We start from the raw sequence: 19955 nt of genomic DNA, 5'->3' as shown, positions 1-19955 counted from the left end.
CCCGCCCTCCTGTATGGACGATGTACAGAAGACACCTCAAGTCGCTGGAGATATATCACCAACGATGTCTCCACAAGATCCTGCAAATCCCCTGGGAGGACAGGCGCACCAACATTAGCCTCGTCCAGGCTAACATCCCCAGCATTGAAGCACTAACCACACTCGATCAGTTTCGCTGGGCAGGCCACATGGTTCGCATGCCAGACACGAGATTCCCTAAGCAAATGCTTTATGCGGAGCTCCTTCATGGCAAATGAACCAAAGGTGAGCAACGGAAACGTTACAAGGACACCCTCAAAGCCTTCCTTCTAAAGTGCGACATCACCATTGACACCTGGGAGTCTCTGGCCGAAGACCGCCTTAGGAGAAAGTGCATCCGGGAGAGCGTTGAGCTCTTCGAATCTCAACGCCGAGGGCATGCAGAAATCAAGCGCAGGCAGCGGAAGGAGCGTGTGGCAAACCAGTCCCACCCAACCCTTCCCTCGGCGAATGTCTGTCCCACCTGTGACAGAGTCTATGGCTCTCGTATTGGATTGTTCAGCCACCAAAGAACTCACTTCAGGAGTGGAAGCAAGTCCTCCTCGATTCCGAGGGACTGCCTATGATGATGATGTTTTAAAAGGCTCATCTTTAACAGGAACTCTGGGGCAACCCAATGTCACCCTTACTGGCAGCTGTGGCTCAGTGGGTAGTACACTTGCCTCTGAATCAGAAGGTTGTGGGTTGAAGTCCCACTCCAGGGACTTGAGCACATAAATCTAGGCTGACACTCCAGTGCAGTGCTGAGGGAGTGCTGCACTGTCGGAGGTGCCGTTATTTGGATGAGACGTTAAACAGAGGCCCCGTCCGCTCTCTCAGGTGGATGTAAAAGATCCCTTGGCACTATTTCGAAGAAGAGCAGAGGAGTTATCCCCGGTGTCCCGGCCAATATTTATCCCTCCATCAACATAACAAAAAACAGTTTATCTGGTCATTATCACATTGTTGTTTGTGGGAGTTTGCTGTGCGCAAAGTGGCTGCCGCATTTCCTACATTACAACAGTGACTACACTCCGAAAGTACTTCATTGGCTGTTAAGTGCTTTGAGACTCCGGTGGTCATGAAAGGTGCTATATAGATGCACGTCATTCTTTCTAGTTTTTCTTGTTGGCCCATCAAAAAAGACCCAACTTAAACATCACAAGTAGCACAGGTGCACGTTGTAGTACTCTGCGAGGGCTGGCTGCCCTGCAATACCACCATGAAGTCAACAAACCCGATCTTGGTGAGGAATCCTCAGCGGATGTCAGGGCTCCGCGTCACGCACGTGGTCACCGCCGTGCTGGTGACGTGTACACCACTGTGCTGCTCACCAGCCGAGCATTGCGAGACTGGTCTTGTGGCGCGCGGCTGTTTCCTTACTCCAGTGTCTGCGCTTCGCCAACGTGCTAGCGTAATGTGGCGGGTGAACGCGAACCAGAGCGACGATGTGTTCGACGAGGAGGCGGATGAACTGCGGCTCTCGCGGAATGAATGGAACACCTGCATGGGGCGGCGGCTCAAGGTATTTGTGGGCCGGGCCGGGGGCCTGAACCGCAAGGTCGCGGCGCCTGGGCTAGTGTAATGGGCTCTATAACCGTGTAACGAGGCTACGTTCTGTGCGTGCGCGATTCCCATCGATGGGACGTGAGCGCGTGTCGCCGGACACTATCCCCTCCCTTGTTGGTCGCGAGCAACAGTCTACTACTTTATTGTCAAGTTGCACAATTCCCGGCTGCTGTTTAAAATACTTGAAATACTCAGCAGATCAGGCAACGTTTGTTCGGAGAGGAACCGGGTTAACGTTTCAGGTCGATATTACAGATTTTAAGCAAGTATAGAGGCAGAGAAAGAACGGGGGATGGATAGGGAGATGCGGGGGGGCGGGATAGAACAAAGGGGAGGTCTTTCTCTACCCAAATTTTGTTTCTTTACTTGTCCCATTACCACCCCCTTTTGCCTTTCACCATTGTCCTTGTTATTTAATCACTCGTGCTTTCCACCCTAATCACAGATCTTTCCTTTTGTTCTTTTGTTTACCCCCTTTCCTTTCCCTGGCTCCTTTTCAACCCGGTAACATCTCTAACTTTTGCCAGTTCTCATGGAAGGTCATCGACCTGAAACTTTACCTCTTTCTCTCCACCGATGCTGCCTGACCTGAGTATTTGCAGCATTATCTGATTTTGTTTAGGTTGCTCCCAATGGGTTTGTAATGATATGTAGTCTGTGTTTTATGTGTGGCACTGCCACCAGCCCATCTCTCCTACATGGTGCTTGAAGATGGTTTTTACCTGAAACAGGATGTAGTATGGGGGTCATTTCTCTTCAACCCAAAATACTCACCCATCTCTGGAGGAAAACAATTAGACATTTTTAGTGTCAGTCAGCCTTGGCTCTGTGGTAGCAAGCCTCTTGAGTTAAAAGGCTTAAGTTCAAGTTTCGCTCCAGGATTGGATCACATAATCCAGCTGCACTATCGGTGCTATCCACTCAGATGAGACCTTGGCCTCATCAGCCCTTTCAAGTGGACTTAAATATCCCTATGGCATACTATTTGAACAAGCATGTCCTTGCCAACATATCCTTCAGTCAGCACCTCCAAAAACAGTTTGACTGGTCATTCAACTTATTGGGGTGTCCTGGGGGTGTGAATGACATTGCATAGATGAAAGTCCTTGTGGTATTGTATCGAAGTATTTCAAGACTTGCCTTATTCAGTAAATTAGTTCTCTTGTGTGTTGCATCCCCCTTCATATCCCACTTCCTTCTGTCTCAGCTCCTCAGGAAAAAACTCATGTTATTTACAACTGCACTTTCAAATTCCCAACAGTCTAGCCTTTGGTCCTCCATTCACCATGACATCTGCTCAACCTCAGTTCCACAGTTGATGCCATTGCCCCATTAAAACCATTTCTCCCTCACTCCCTGGTCACTTCTGGTGTGACCCTCACCTCCACTCCCTTAAGTCCAAGGGATGCAGACCCATGTTTATGGAGGACAACTGGTATGCCAGATCTGGCTAGACAACACACAAAGAAAAAAAAACTTTTATTTATATGGCGCCTTTCACGAACTCAAGACGTCCCAACACGCTTTACAGCCAATTAAGTACTTTTAAAGTGTAGTCACTGTTGTAATGTAGGAAATATGGCAGCCAATTTGCGCACAGCAATGTGATAATGACCAGATAATTTATTTTAGTGGTGTTGAATTGAGGGATAAATATTAGCCAGAACACTGGGGATAACTCCCCTACTCCTCTTTGAAATAGTGTCCTGGTATCATTTACATCCAGTTGACAGAACCTGAGTTTAACCTCATCCGAAAGATGGCACCTCTGAGTGCAGCAGTCCCTCAGCACTGTCAGCCTACATTTTTGTGCTCAAATCTCGAGTGGGACTTGAACTCACAACCTTCTGACCCAGAGGCGAGGGTGCTACCAACTGAGCCATGGCTGACATCGGTTACTGCTAAAACTGCACACTATTCCAGGACCAACCTGGAATGCAAAGAAAACCCCTGGCTTCTCTTCACTATAAAATTACTTCTTAAAGCACTCTCCCCTGACTCCACCCTTGCCTCCAATAATGTGTGAGGAGCTCTTGGATGCTTTTGTTACTAAGATTGAGTCCTTTTGTTCTGCTGCTTCCCTTCCTTGCTTTAGCCCTGAACTCACATCTTTCTCTAGTTTCTCTGCTCTATTCCTTCATGTCCTTTCTGAGCTCATCTTGTCCATGAGACCCATCTCCTAGCCCCAGGACCCTATTCCTACCAAACTGCTAACCACCCAACTTCCCTTTCTGGTCCTCGTATTACCTGATATTGTTAACGGTTTCCTCACTTTTGTTACTATCCCCTGTCCCTTCAAATTTGCTGTCATTAACCCCTACTTAAAAAAAAAATACACCTGTAACCCTTCTGTCCTTGCAAAGTACTGCCTGATCTCCAAACCCCCCCCCCCCCCCTTTCCTAAAGTCCATGAACGTAAAGGTGCTGGAATTCCGATGTCCCGGGTCCGTACGAAGTTTCTATGGACCCAGGAAGGCATCGGAAAAGCCGGTTTTCAGCATGCAAAGCGCATGCGCTGAAAATCGGCTTTTCCGATCGGTCAAGCTTCTTTCTGGCTTGACAGATCATCCGCAGATCGGGAGCGAGGACATTTGCAGGGCAAGATTTCCGATATTTACGGATATCTTGCCTAGCAAATGTCCTCAAAAATCTTGCGCCTGAAAACGCAGACATATAGCCTACTTTTACAGGCGCAAGTGTTTAAAATACACACAAACATTTTAAAATAAAGTTATAAAAACAATTTTATTCTTAAAAACCCTCCCCACTACAGTAAGTTTATTTTTAAGCATAATTTAAAAAACTTTTTTAAAAATCGGGAAAGTATTTAATTTTTATAAGACATAACTTTAATTTCAATTAATTTTAAGTGTAGTCTTTTTTTTAATTTTGTGATTGCTTTTGTTCCCATTAATAGCACTGAACGCATAGATACGTGAGTCTGTGCTATTAATGGGAACCTGTGAAATACTTACCTGATTGGCTGAGCAGTCACATGACTGTATGTACTGCGTCGGGACCCTCTGCACGGGAGCGCGCTTCGCACCGTGGGAGGAGAAGGCTTCCCCATCAGAAATCAGGGCACCTCCTGGACCACCAGGTAAATTTGTTTAAAAAAAAATATAAGCGAGGAGGCAATTGCCTGTGGGAAGACCCCCAGAGGAATTTCTAAGCCATTTTCTCCTCCCAAATCTGTGCCCATCTTTCCAGCAACTCCATATTTGAACTCCTCCAATCAGGTTTCCGTCCCTGCCACTGCAATTAAACTGTCCTTATCAAAATCACAAATGACATACTATGTGATTGACCGTGGTAAACTAATCATCCTCATCTTCTCGACCTGTCTGCAGCCTTTGACTCAATTGACCACATCATCCTCCTCCAATACCTCTCCTATGTTGCTCAGCTGGGTGAGACTGCCCTTACCTGAATCTATCTATCCAGTCATAGGTACAGAATCACCTGCAATGGCTTCTCTTCCCACTCCCACACCGTTATCTCTGGAATCCCCCAAGGATCCATTGTTAGTCCACTCTTGTTTCTCATCTATATGCTGCACCTTAGACATTATCTGAAAGTGCATTAGATTCCACATATAAGCTAATGACACCCAGCTCTACCTCACTCGACCTTTCCACTGTCTGATTTGTCACGCTGCTTGGCCAACATCCAGTCCTGGTTGAGCAGAAATTTCCTCCAACTAAATATTGGGAAGACTGAAGCCATTGTCTTCAGACCCCTCCACAAACTCCATCCCTGTCCATGATCACTGTCGGAGGCTAAACCAGACCATTTGTAACCTTGGAGTCCTATTTGACCCCGAGATGAGCTTCCAACCACCTATCCGCTCCATCACTAAGACTGCCTAAGTCCACCTCTGTAAAATCGCCTGTCTCTGTCCCAGCTCCTCTGCTGCTGAAACCTGCATCATGCCTTTGTTACCTCCAGACTTGGCTATTCCAATGCTCTCCTGGCTGGCCTCCCACCTTCCTCCATACCCTCCCTGCCCTCCATAAACTTCAACTCTTAACTCATGCCAAGTCCTGTTCACCCATCACCCCTGTGTCCGCTGGCCTACATTGGCTCCTAGTCCAGCAATGCCTCAACTGTAAAATTCTAATCCTCGTTTTCAAATGGCCTCTCCCCTCCCTGTCTCTAACCACCTCCAGCCCTACAACCCTCCAGGATATCTACTCCTCCAATTCTGCCGCCTTGTGCATGCCCGATTTTAATTGCTCCACCGTTCGCGGGCGTGCCTTCAGCCACCTGTAACCTTGGAATTCCTGCCCAAAGCCTCTACCCCTCCTCCTTTTAAGGTGCTCCTTAAAACTTACCTCTTTGACCAAGCTTTTGGTCACCTGTTCTAATATCTGCTTATGTGGTTCGGTGTCAAATCTTGTTTGATAACGCTCCTGTGAAGCACTTTGGGGCATTTTACTACATTAAAGGCGCTATATAGATGTAAGAAGTTGTTAGGCCATTCAGCCCCTTGAAAACTGAATTTAAATTCTCAGACGACTTCTTGATGGGATCTGAACACGCATTCTCTGGATTATTTGTCCAGACCTCTGGCTTACTGGTCCAGTAACATAACCACTACACTTCCATACCCTATGAGATCTGAACACGCATTCTCTGGATTATTTGTCCAGACCTCTGGCTTACTGGTCCAGTAACATAACCACTACACTTCCATACCCTATGAGCTGGAATGAGGTTTGTTGTTTTTATTGGTGTAGCTGGCGTAGTGTTTGTGCGTTCATGATGCAGTGAAGGTGACTTGTCATTTTTAAAGTGCGATTGACCAGTTGCTAATTAAGTCACTAGCTTCCAACTATTTTATTTTTAGGAAGGTTATCGGGATGGGCTAAACGCTGGCCGAGAATCCACTTTACAGCGTGGCTTCAATGAAGGTTACCAAGAGGGTGTGAAAAAGATGTTGGTCCCTGGACAGCTGAAAGGGCTTCTGAGGTGAGAGTACAGCAGAAATGTGCACAACTGTGCTCGCAGACAGCCATGGCCACGGTCTGTGGCGCTGTAGCCTAATTACTCACAGAACGTGTGCCATATAAACAGGCCATTCGGCCCAACTGGGTCTTTGCTATCCGCACGAGCCGCCTCCTACCCAACCACCATATCCTTCTATTCCTTTCTCCTTCATGTATTTATCTAGCTTCCCCTTAAATGCTATTCATTCAACCGCTCCATGAGTTGGAGCGTTTCACATTCTAACCATTCTTAGTAAAGAACTTTCTCCTGAATTCCTTATTGGATTTATTAGTGACTCTTGTATTTATGACCCTAAGTTTTTAACTCCCCCACAAATGGAAACATCATCTCCATGTCTACTCCGTAAAATCCCTTCATAATTTTAAAGACCTCTATCAGGTCACCTCGGTCTTCTCTTCTAGAGAAAGGAATCCCAGCCTGTTCAGCCTTTCCTTATAATTGCAGCGCCTCCGTTCTGGTATCCTTGTAAAAACATTTTGCACTTTATCCAATGCCTCTCTATCTTTGCCTCTATATCCAGTACTTCTATATCCTTCTATAAACACAACTGATGTCACGAGAATATGACTCATTAAAAGCTCTGGATACAAAATACCTTAATATTGGGTTAGATGATGGGATGATCTGAAGAAAGAACAGACAAACGAGTGCGCTTTTGAGGAACTCAAGTTAATGGGCGGGGAGGAAAAGTTAGGGTGAGCCATTAACTATACTACAGCTTCATATTTGCTCAATCGATCGATCAATGAGCATAACTTTGGGTGCTTGTGTAGTTATTCATTAATTGCATCCATTCTAACCTGATTGAACCAGTCAATGGTGCAACTCCAACACTGACTACAATCTGAATTAAGTTTATATCACATGTTAGTTGAATAAACATCTGCAAATACACAACTCGGCCTTCGGCATATGAAAAGGAAAAAAAAGGCTGGTTAAGGTTTTGGATGTAGACTCTTGGTCAGAGTTCTGAAGTGTCAATACCCAAAACATTAACCTGTCGTTTCTCTCTTCAGATACTGACTGACCTGTCACTCTCCATTGACATATCTAATTATCAGTGTTTTGAAGAATCACTTTTTGAAGAATGGTATTCATCATCCTTATCTGTACTATAGAAAATTGAGACATTTCACGTATTGTATTGGAAATATAAAAATACGAATGCAATAAATTGGCTGCCAATGTATGCCTCGGCATTATATAGTATCCTCCGAAATGAACTTTAGACCAGCTGAAAGGAACAGGGATAATGAGCGACTTGATTACTCTTGCATAGTTTAGTGCTTTTATGTCTATAAAATTGATCAGAAAATTACTATTCTCCATTGATGGCCATGCAATACACAGTGCATAATCCATAGGAATGTACAGGGTCAGAATACACAATTTCACTTCATGTGGCTAGCCCCAGAATTCAAAAGCCATACACAGTTCACTACCTGTGGCCTCCAGGTGATTTTCTCACCAAATGCCTGACCAACTCCATCTTAATATTACTGATATCAGCCTCAGTTGTTACCTGGGCAATCCATTCCAAATATTCACCACTCTCTGTACAAAATAGCTATTTTCACATGGACGTCCAATCCCTCTACATTTCCGTCCCCATCCACTGCCACCCTCCTCTGCCTGGCTGAACTTGTTCTCCCGTTGAACAACTTCTCCTTTGACTCCACTCAATTAACTCCAAATTTCTGAGCCTTAAACAACAACCCAAATCGGGAGCAACAAAGCAGTATTACAGGTGCTCAAGGCTGAGGTCCAACAACAAACCTGGGACCTAAAGAACAGGTGGTGGATGGAGAAAGCACAGGGGATTTAGCAGCTGGCCGACAGCCATGATGTGCAAGGATTCTTCATCGCGGTCAAGGCTACCTACGGTCCAAACACCCAAGGCCCCACCCCACTGCTGGCCAAGAATGGGGAAACACTCATCAAGGACACCGAGGCAGTTAGTGCCCGCTGGAAGGAGCACTTTGAAGATCTCCTCAATCGAGACTCTGCTTTTGACTCGAGTGTTCTCTACTCCATTCCACAGCATGCTACCCGCCACCACCTCAGTAAGACCCCAGCACTGCACGAGGTAGAAAAAGCCATAAGACAGCTTAAAAAAAAAAACAACAAGGCTACGGGAGCGGATGGAATCCCCGCTGAGGCACTGAAGTGTGGCGGAGAGGCACTGTTGGCACAAATACATGACCTCATCTGGAGGGAGGAGAGCATGCCAGGAGATAGAAACATAGAAAATAGGTGCAGGAGTAGGCCATTAGGCCCTTCGAGCCTGCACCACCATTCAATAAGATCATGGCTGATCTTTCACCTTAGTACCCTTTTCCTGCTTTCTCTCCATACCCCTTGATCCCTTTAGCCGTAAGGGTCACATCTAACTCCTTCTTGAATATATCCAACAAACTGGCATCAACAACTCTCTGCGGTAGGGAATTTCAGAGGTTAATCACTCTGAGTGAAGAAGTTTCTCCTCATCTCAGTCCTAAATGGCTTGCCCCTTATCCTTAGACTGTGTCCCCTGGTTCTGGACTTCCCCAACATCAGGAACATTCTTCCTGCATCTAACTTGTCCAATCCTGTCAGAATTTTATATGTTTCTGAGATCCACTCTCATCCTTCTAAACTCCAGTGAATAAAGGCCCAGTCGATCCAGTCTCTCCTTGAGGATGTAACTAGTAGAGTGGACAAGGGAGAACCAATGGATGTGGTGTATTTGGACTTTCAAAAGGCTTTTGACAAGGTCCCAGACAAGAGATTGTTGTGCAAAATTAAAGCACATGGTATTGGGGGGTAATGTACTGACGTGGATAGAGAACTGGTTGGCAGACAGGAAGCAGAGAGTTGGGATAAATGGGTCCTTTTCCGAACGGCAGGCAGTGACTAGTGGGGTGCTGCAGGGCTCCGTGCTGGGACCCCAGCTATTTACAATATACATTAATGATTTACGCAATGCGGATTTCGTCCTCTATGGGGCACAATGGACATGATTTTTGCAGCGTGACAGCTGCAGGAAAAATGCAGGGAACATGGCCGCCTTCGACCTTGCAAAGGCCTTTGACATTGTCAACTGTGAGAATCTATGGAGCGTCCTCCTCCATTTCGGATGCCTCCAAGTACGTCACCATCCTCCGCCTGCTCCACGACGACATGCAGGCCGTGATCCTTACCAACGGATCCATCACAGACCCAATCCATGTCTGGACTAGGGTCAAGCAGGGCTGCGTCATTGCCCCAATCCTCTTCTCAATCTTCCTTGTTGCCATGCTCCACCTCACAGTCGACAAGCTCCCCGCTGGAGTGGAACTAAACTACAGAACTAGTGGGAACCTGTTCAATCTTCGCCGTCCCCAGGCCAGGTCCAAGACCACCCCAACCTCTGTCATCTAGCTACAGTACGTGGACGACGCCTGCGTCTGTGCACATAGAGGCTGAACTCCAGGATGTAGTCGACACAATTACCGAGGCATACGAAAGCATAGGCCTTGCGCTAAATATCAGTAAAACAAAGGTCCTCCACCAGCCTGTCCTCGCCGCACAGCACTGCCCCCCCCCCCCCCCCCCCCCCCCTCCCAGTCATCAAGATCCATGGCGCAGCTCTGGACAATGTGGACCACTTCCCTTATCTCATGAGCCTCCTATCAACCAGCGCAGGCATTGACGATGAGATTCAACACTGCCTCCAGTGTAGCCTTCGGCTGCCTGAGGAAGAGAGTGTTTGAAGACCAGGCCTTCCAATCTGCCACCGGGCTCATGGTCTACAGGGCTGTAGTAATACCTGCCCTCCTGTATAGCTCAGACATGGACCATGTACAGTAGACACCAAGTCGCTGGAGAAATATACCACCAACGATATCTCCAAGATCCTACAAATCCACTGGGAGGACAGACACACCAACATTAGCGTCCTCGACCAGGCCAACATCCCCAGCACTGAAGCACTGACCACACACTTGATCAGCTCCGCTGGGCAGGCCACATTGTTCGCATGCCAGGCATGAGACTCCCAAAGCAAGCGCTCTACTCGGAACTCCTTCACGGCAAACGAGCCAAAGGTGGACAGAGGAAACGTTACAATGACGCCCTCAAAGCCTCCGTGATATAGTGCAACATCCCCACTGACACCTGGGGGTCCCTGGCCAATGACCGCCCTAAGTGGAGGAAGTGCATCCGAGAGGGCGCCGAGCACCTCGAGTCTCGATGCCGAGAGCATGCAGAAATCAAGCACGGGCTGAGGAAAGAACGTGCAGCAAACCAGTCCCATCCACCCTTTTCCTCAACGACTATCTGTCCCACCTGTGACAGAGACTGTAGTTCTCGTATTGGACTGTACAGCCACGTAAGGACTCATTTTAAGAGTGGAAGCAAGTCTTCCTCGATTTCCAGGGGACTGCCTCTGATGATGACTCCAAATTAAAGGTGTTGCTATGGGGACCCATATGGGTCCTAGCTATGCCTGCCTTTTCGTGGGATATGTTGGGGGTGACTGCGGAATGGACCAGGGTGTCGCGGAGGGAGCGGTCCCTTCGGAATGCTGAGGGGGGAGAGGAGGGGAAGATGTGATTGGTGGTGGGATCACGCTGGAGGAGGCAGAGGATGATCCGTTGAAGGTGGGGTGAAAGGTGAGGACAAGGGGAACCGTGTCGTACTCTGGTCCCCTCCCTCACCTCTTTCAGGCACATTGATGGCTGAATCGGTGCTGTTTCCTGCTCTCGCCCTGAAGTAGAAGATTTTATTCACTTTGCATCTACTTTCCACCCTTCCTTCACCTTCACATGGTCCATCACCGACTCTTCCCTTCCTCGACCTTCTGTCTCCATTTCTGGGGATAGTCTATTGACAAACATTCACTATAATCACACTGACTCGCACAGCTACCTGAACTGCACTTCCTCCCATCCCACATTATGTAAGGACTCCATTCCATTCTCCCAGTTTCTCCATCTCCGTCGCATCTGTTCTGACGATGCCACCTCCCACACTAGTGCCTCTGATATGTCTTCCTTTTTCCTGAACCGAGGATTCCCCTCCACCGTGGTTCACATGGTGCTCGACTGTGCCTGTTCTATTTCCCGCACTTCTCTCACCCCTTCCCCCTCCCTCCCAGAACCACGACACGGTTCCCCTTGTCCTCACCTTTCACCCCACCAGCCTCCACCTTCAACGGATCATCCTCTGCCTCCTCCAGCGTGATCCTACCACCAATCACATCTTCCCCTCCCCTCCCCTCAGCATTCCGAAGGGACCGCTCTCTCCGCGACACCCTGGTCCATTCCGCAGTCACCCCCAACACCCCTTCCCATGGCAAGCGCAGGAGATGGAACACCTGTTCTTTTACCTTCTCCCTTCCCACTGTCCAGGGCCCCAAACACACCTTCCAGGTGAAACAGCGATTTACTTGTACTTCTTTCAATTTAGTGTACTGTATTCGCTGCTCACGATGTGGTCTCCTCCACATTGGGGCGACCAAACACAGATTGGATGATCGGTTTGTAGAACACCTCTGTTCATTCCGTAAGCGTGACCCCGAGTTTCCGGTCGCCTGTCACTTCTCCGCTCCACTCCCACACCTCCGTTCTCTGCTTCCTGCACTGTTCCAGTGAAACTTAACGCAAGCTCAGAACAGCACCTCATTTTTCATTTAGGCACTTTATAGCCTCTGAACTCAATATAGAGTGCAACAATTTCAGACCATAACCTCTGCCCATATATTTTTTTTTCCCCTTTCCTCTTTTTTTTTTATAACCTGCCCCTTTTTTCTCTCTCCCATGGCAATTGGCGATGATTTTGCTATTCACACCCCATCTAGACTCTTCTTTTGTTTCTTAACTTGTGCCCTTACTATCTCATTTTTGCCTATGATCCTTTGTCTCAAATCTCTTCTGCCTTCCACCCCTTCACAGACCTTCCCTTTTGTTCTTTCCTCCCCTCCCCCATTCACCGCCCCTGGACTTCCTTAAGAATCTGCTGACGAAGGGGCACAGACCTGAAATGTTAACTGTGTTTCTCTCCAAAGATGCTGCATGACCGAGAGATTTCCAGCATTTTCTGTTTTTATTTCAGATTCCAGCATCCGCAGTATTTTTCTTTTGAAATGAATAGTTATATGTGATCGATCCATTCTCTTTTTTTCCCCCCCACCCTCATTCTGCGTTTCACCCCATGCTGCTTTGCTCTTTGAGCAGTGGTAATCTGTTCCCCAGGGTTCTTAAGAACATCGTTATCTGCTATTAAATGGTTAAAGAGAAAACTTCAGTACTGAAAATCTGCAATAAAGCAAAATCTTGGAAAATGCAACTGGAAGAGGAAAAACAGATTAGTGGTTTAGATGGGATGTTCTGATAGGTTACACTGAAACATTAGCCTTTATCTTTCATATAGTAATTGACTGACTTGTGCCTTTTTCTGAGATTCGTAGTTCTCCCAGGCATATCTTGGTGTGTCAGAAGATACAGTGATGTTGCAATACCAGCTAGTAGCCGCAGCCTGCGACAAGGGCGTTACCAGGACCTGATTAGATATAATTTCCATGTTAAATATTGACGAAGCCTGACCCAAAATCATGACATGCCTACACAAGATCTTTAATATAAATACATTATTATGTGATGTTGAATTATTTACAATTCTTGATATTGGCACTGGTAGCTTGTCTTGTATCATCTAGTCATGCTTTTATTTTTTTTTTATACAATGTTGGATGCTGTAAGTAGGAAATACCCTAAACAAAACTCAGTACATTTTCTATTTCTGCAGTGCCTTGCTGTCATGGTGTCACCTGAATGGAAGTGATCCTAATCTCCTGGCCAAAGTAAACCAGCTCCTTGGTGTTGCTGCCCAGCAGGAGGAACTTATTTTTAGAAATCTGAGTGCACCTCCCCAGGAAACAAGCGTCAGTGATGTAATGGAGTGCATTGAGGACATGGGCTTGGACACTGTGTCAGAGAAACAGCTGGGGACGGATAGCTGCAGTGGTACTGAAGGTGAAAACTGCTGCAACTCTGGCAGTGGGATTGCAAATCATGACCATGGAATCAAGAGTACCACTTTATTGCAACAGAAATCCTGTAGGACTGCATCAGAAATTGATGAAGCAGAAATGGTTAAGCAGCTCTATCGAGACTGTGCCCATTTGTTAAAAGACTGTGAGCTACCAGTGGATATAGCACTTCATTTCCAGCTGCAACCTTAGCTTTTGTCAGTAAAGGAATGCACCCAATATGTTCCAACATCCTTTTGGGGGGTTTATAGTGTGATTAGTTGTGAATGTTCACTACCTCCTGAGGTCATTTAAAAAAATAATAAACTAAGGGTGATTGTACCTAAGATCTGGTTGTTATGTGCCTAGGATGAGAAAAGGCCATCAGGCCCATACATGTTCGCCCTATTTTTCTTGTCTGATTCCCCCTCCCCATGGGGGCGGCGGCGGGGAAAGACTTGTAGCCAATTCAGGAGTCTTCTGTCAAAACTTGCCCTCTGGTCCCTCACAGGTGATCACATAAGCCCCAGGAGGCCCCAAACCCATTAGTTACCTTCCAGAATAATGAGTCTTGCTGTCCAAATGATGTGATCATCTCGTTTTCTTAATATCCATCTACCACATTCTTGAAGGACTGTACGGAATCTGTCTTCACTGCCACGTCTTGTCCTGATCCATAAGTTGATCCCTTGAGAAAAGTAAAACTTCCTGACATCCAGCCTCACTGGCATGCTGCTTCCTTAATTTAACTGGGTGGTGCCTAGTTCTACATAGATTAGATCCCTTCTAAGTCAACCCTTCTCCAACAAATAGATTGCCAAGACATAAAATTATCTTCATAGCTGAGGATTATGCATGTTGCCCTTCTCTGCACTCACTCGAGCCACGTTGTCCTTACTTTGTGTGTGTGTGTGTGTGGAGGTGGGGGGGTGATATTTTATTTAGGTCTGTAACCCCCGACGCCACTTGAATTTTATCCCTTGAGGCACTTTAGCCAAAAGCCTTTTGAAAATACATTTCTTCTGGCTCTCAATGCACCGTTCCAGTGACCTCAAAACTAGACCAGGTTTGCCAAATATGACACTCTTTTTTTCTGAAGTTGTTGGCTATGCCCTATACATGTACAACAGCTCTTATGTGTCCTAATAACTTCCTCACAAAAGTTAAACTCACTGGTCTGTAGTTCCCAGGATTTAATTTTAGTTTTTTTTTAAATCCGCCTAAGTGCTTTCATAAGAACATAAATAGGAGGAGTAGGCCATCTGGCCCCTTGAGCCTGCTCTGCCATTTAATAAGATCATGGCTGATCTGATCTTGGGCTCAGCTCCACTTCCCCAGCCGCTCCCCATAACCCTTCACTCCCTCATTGATCAAAAATCTGTCTATCTCCACCTTAAATGTATTCAATGACCCAGCCTCCATAGCTCTCTGGGGCAGAGAATTCCACAGGTTTATGACCATCTGAGAAGAAATTCCTCCTCATCTCAGTTCTAAATGGGCGACCCCTTATTCTGAAACTATGCCCCTAGTTCTAGATTCTCCCACGAGGGAAAACGGCCTCTCTGCATCTACTTTGTCGAGCTTCCACAGTATTTTTATATGTTTCAATAATATCACACCTCATTCTTCTAAACTCCAATGGGCTAGACTTTCAACTTAGATTGCTAGGGCCCAAAAAATGGGTGATGTTACAGCCTTACCGATATTTCAGCTTTCAGGATTGCTGGAACATCGCCCATTTTTCGGATAGCTACTTTCCCCGGCAATAGCCCAGCGATGTGGATTGGGCCTTAGCGATGCTAAATGGGCATCATCAATGTGGAAGGCAACGGTTCCCTAGCAACGGCTTTCTGCACATGTTTTTATTGCAAACAAGTTTTCCTGCGATTCGAGAGGGCGGGTCATCCACGCATACGCAGAAGGCAAAGGGTGGAGGAGAGAGAAAGAGAATATTACAGAAAATGTCAGGGCACGAGTCAGATCAGAGTGTGCAAGATGTGGGACGAGGGCAAAGCACTTTTCAGATGACGTGAACGAGGTCCTGGTCAGCTAGGTGCACTCAAGGTGGGGCCAATTAACCCGGGGTGGGTGTGGGAAACCTCCACCCCGGGCCTACAGGAAGATTTGGGGCGAGATCACAGACGTGGTCTTGTCTGTGGCCCACGAGGAGAGGGGGCCCAACCACTGCCGCAGGCGCTGGAACAGCCTGGTTGCTTTGACAAGAGTAAGTATGAAATGGATTTTAAATTGTAATGATCCACATAATATGTAAATCTCCCAGATTGAAATTAAGCTGGTTATTCTTGCATATATTCCCTGGTAAGATCTGGACAGGGCTCGGAACCTGCGCCCTTTTTAAGTACAACTTTGGCACCGTCTCCTTTTGGGTTACGTTGGTGGATGGAGCACGACTGAGCACTGAGGTGTCCAGTCACCTTTACCCAGACTGTCCGTCTCTCCGGCTGCTGTCACTTACACAGTGACCAGCCTGGACTGGGGGAGAACTGCCCTTGCTCACTGTCTGTCCTGGGACACTTTGGGACATTAGCTCCTGTCATTGCTGAGTTCACCAACTATCCTGATTCCCACCACCCCCGGGAGCCCTTCAATGGAGATTGTAGTCGAGATGTTTGTGTCAAGCATTAGATCCTAAACACGATCTTTGTTATAACCATGCGAAGGAATGGCGAGAGATTACAGAGCGATGTTATCGGGGCCCAGGAGAGGAGTGAGTTCAGGGCCTAGAAGAGGTGTGGGCCCAGGGGAAGCACAGGCCAGCCCACACTGCAATATGTGTGCGCACAAGGTCCATGCAGCAGAGCTCGTCTCCAGTCGTCTTGGTTAATCCTTGCCACTGGACCAAGACCAAGCTCCGTCCAGCTCGTGTGGTGGCTGGTGTGCAACGGCCACCACACGTTAATAAAAATCCACGCACCGGCATCTTCCACCCTTCAATATGCAATTCAGGACCTGGAATATTAGGTCCTTCATTGAAACACCTGTGAACTCATTGAACTCATCCCTTTTTGACGTGGAAGCAAGTCATCCTCAATTTGAGGGACTGCCTAAGAAGAGAAGCATCAATTGTGGATACAAACCCTATTAGAATATAACGTTGGAAACTGTTGTCTTTCCATGATGGTACCTAGTCAATTAGCTTATGCCATGCTCTTGTGTTTGCAGAGGAAGATATCCAAGAATAGTGCGGAGCGTAGGCACACTGGAGGAGGGCCCGCACAGCTGTTAACGCTGACCAAGATGGAGCAATGACTGCGGCACTGGTCAGCAGCCACAGTCACTCGGCCACCACCCGTGGTGAGGCAGAGCCCTCCCTTGCATCACGTGAGTAATGTGTAAGGCAGTGTTAATTCAAAGTAATGTAACGGCAATTCATATACGAATGATGTCATGTTATGCATGCAGCTTCTGTCCTACGCTCAGGTTAACAACATAAGAACATAAAAGAAGGAGTAGGTAACTGGCCCCTTGAGCCTGCTCCGCCATTTGATAAGATCATTGCTGATTTGACGTAGAGCTCAGCTCCACTTCCCTGCCCGCTCCCCATAAACCTTCACTTGCTTATCATTCTGTCTATCTCTGATTGATCCAGCCCCCACAGCTCTCTGAGGCAGTGAATTCCACATATGATGCAGTAGCTTCTCTCGGTCACATTTATTGTAGTAGTGCTGCTGCTCCTACATATGCCAGTGCAGCGCAAGAATCCCTTCTGTTCTAATAAGCTCAATTGTGTTTTGCAGGTCCAACAACTCCGATGGCGCAGAGGGAGGCCGCACCTGCCCTCCTACAGGTAGTAATCACCATGGGTGCCAAGGAGGCCGACACTTCGTAACCAGAACCAGAACCAGAGGAGGAGGAGGAGAATGCTGCTTCCATCCAACTGGAAGTCATACCTGCGTCATCTTCGACAGAAGTAGCGGGACCAAGCGGCTTCCAGCTGGCGACGCCAAGGCGTTTAGTGCTCACGCTGACTCCACGGAGGTCATGTCAGCAAGGTCAGCACACGCCTCCACTGGCAGATCGGATTGAGGGCTTGACCAGACTGTACATGGAGTGTGTCACAAGAAGTCGCGACCACCTCCAGGCGTTTGGTGTGTACACGGGGAACATGTCCCGGATGTCCGCTCGCATATCGGAGGATATGTAGCAGATAATCCGGGAGATGCATGAGCTGTAAGAATTGGCAAAAACATCGATACAGATGTCAACTCATTTTGGACTTTAAGTTTTGGACTTTGCTTTTTCATATTTAAAAAGAGCTGACAGCATGACTTGGGACAGACCCAAACATGTTCCACAGGAATACACATCAGGTGGGCGGGGATAGTCGAGGATGGCTCAAGGTGGATGGAGGATGCTTTGTCATGTAATGGGAACCCATCAGTGAGCGATCAGGTAAAACTGGTCTGTGCTCAAGCCATCGAAATGACAGGACCTCGGGGCAAAGGAAGCTATCTGGCCATCCAGACTTGTTGGAGGCTTTATCCCCAGAAGAACCCAGTAACAAAGGCACAGGCCGAAGATGTGATTCATTGCTCTTTAGTTGGACTGCTTCAGGCAAAGGACTGGTTTTCGGCACGAGAATTCAGAAGCATTTTTCAGGTATAAGAGACAGCAGTTTGCAGCCATCTCACGCTCCTTTTTTATGCTTGCTTCATTCAACGTACTCAAGGGCCGAGCACTCCCATCTAGGACTGGGAGAAGAAACCACCATCAACGAGCAAAGAGAGCCTCACTCATCGGGAGAAGCAGCGGGTAAGCCAGAAGGGTAACTGGTGAGCATTATCCCAGCCCATGCATCCTTAAGACCACCGCATAGTGTGAAGGGGTGTCTTGTCCCAACCAAGCCTTAGCGGTTTAGTGGGGAGGTTTCTGCGCAGATCATGGGCGTACGCACTGTCTGTTGGACAGATTTGGTGGTGCACTATTGAGCCAAGCGGGTGTTTTAGTCGTGGGTACTTTGCGATTAGGGGCCTGTTGAGACGGGCCACTGTTGTGTGTTGTACTGTTTTTTTTTGTTTTACACCACCAGGGTGTGTTTTACTGGAAGCGGGTGTGTGCTTTAACTTGAATAAAAGCATTGTGACGGTTGAGACCGAAAGATCCATCTATAACTCTCTATTTCTGTTCACCACTATAATTTCCGGGTCTAGAACTGTTGTAAGGGGGGTGATTTAAAACCACCAAAGGCAAAACCACTTAGAGCAGACCGCCGCCATCCATGCTGTTTTATAAATTTATTGTTGGCCGATTGGTGGGAGATTGTTACAGTTGGAAAATAGTTACATTGTTAAATTATTAAAAATTGTTACTGAATTTTACAATTGTTGTGCAGTGTCTTAATAACATACGGTAAGGTAAAACATGAATACGATTGGAAAACAATGGCCAGGCAAGGATAAAACGTTACGCAACTGCAAGTGTTGTCTTTCCATAATTAACTGTCAGCAATGTAAGTTCATGCAAAGTGTTCATTTATGAGCTGCTGACTCGAGAGTTTTGCAACTGCATAACTCCCACGGGGTTTTTCCAGTCTTGTGGTGGGGTGGGTGGGGGGTGGGGGGTGGGGGTGGGGTGGCATGGATTCATCGCCAAATTGATTGTCCTCCCCAAGGTCTTGATCATCCTCATCCTCCTCCTTTTCTGCCTCCGCTATCTTGAGGTGGACCAGCAGCCCCATCTGGCAATTGTTGTCCGCTCCTTATAGCTAGGTTATGCAACATGCAGCACACCACAATAAACTCAGCGACCTGGTCAGGGTGGTATTGCAGGCTGCCTCCAGAGTGGTCCAGGCATCTGAAGCGCTGCTAGCGCTCCAATTGTCTTTGACGATATTGCGTGTAGCTATATGGCTTTCGTTGTAACGCTTCTCAGCTTCTGTCTGGGGATTACACGGGGTCATGAGCCAGCTGGCAAGGCCATGTCCTTTATCCCCCAGCATCTGACTGTTAAACAGGTCAGGGACCGGCTCTCTCACAAGATGTGCGCATCATGGATGCTGCCTAGAAATGTAGCATTTACTGCCATGATTATTTGGTTGTGGTTGACCACAAGCTGCACATTCGGAGTGGAATCCCTTTCGGTTATGAAACGCCTCCGCATTCTGTAACGGTGCTCTCAGGGCGATGTGTGTGAAGTCTATTGCTCTGTGCATCTTGGAAGTTTTCTATTCTCGAGAAACTTAAAGCCCTCCTGGTCTGTGCTTCCCTGGTCATGGGATGGACTTTATAAGCTTCCCTATGTGTGTAAAGGGCTTTAGTCTCCTGTCGAATGGAGCAGTGTGTGGCATGCTGAGATCATCATCATAGGCAGTCCCTCAGAATCGAGGAAGACTTGCTTCCACTCTAAAAAT

At 47.3% G+C, this 19955-nt stretch overlaps 1 protein-coding gene across 2 annotated transcripts; it reads left to right on the top strand.

Moving 5' to 3' along the window:
- Window positions 1-1351: 1351 nt before the first annotated feature.
- Window positions 1352-18927, top strand: otulina (OTU deubiquitinase with linear linkage specificity a). Of its 2 annotated transcripts, XM_070890333.1 has the most exons (5): window positions 1352-1543; window positions 6437-6558; window positions 13363-15809; window positions 16769-16927; window positions 17344-18927. In XM_070890333.1, the coding sequence occupies exons 1-3, from the start codon at window positions 1436-1438 to the stop codon at window positions 13796-13798; spliced, it is 666 nt and encodes a 221-aa protein (XP_070746434.1). In that variant the 5' UTR covers window positions 1352-1435; the 3' UTR covers window positions 13799-15809; window positions 16769-16927; window positions 17344-18927. The 2 variants fall into 2 exon arrangements, with proteins under 2 accessions (XP_070746434.1, XP_070746426.1); XM_070890325.1 differs by having other exon boundaries at window positions 13363-16927.
- Window positions 18928-19955: the final 1028 nt, after the last annotated feature.

Source organism: Pristiophorus japonicus, chromosome 1, assembly GCF_044704955.1.
Source record: "Pristiophorus japonicus isolate sPriJap1 chromosome 1, sPriJap1.hap1, whole genome shotgun sequence".
NCBI lineage: Eukaryota > Metazoa > Chordata > Chondrichthyes > Pristiophoridae > Pristiophorus > Pristiophorus japonicus.
The sequence above is the reverse complement of the archived record's forward strand: the minus strand, read 5'-3'. Positions and strand labels throughout refer to the sequence as shown.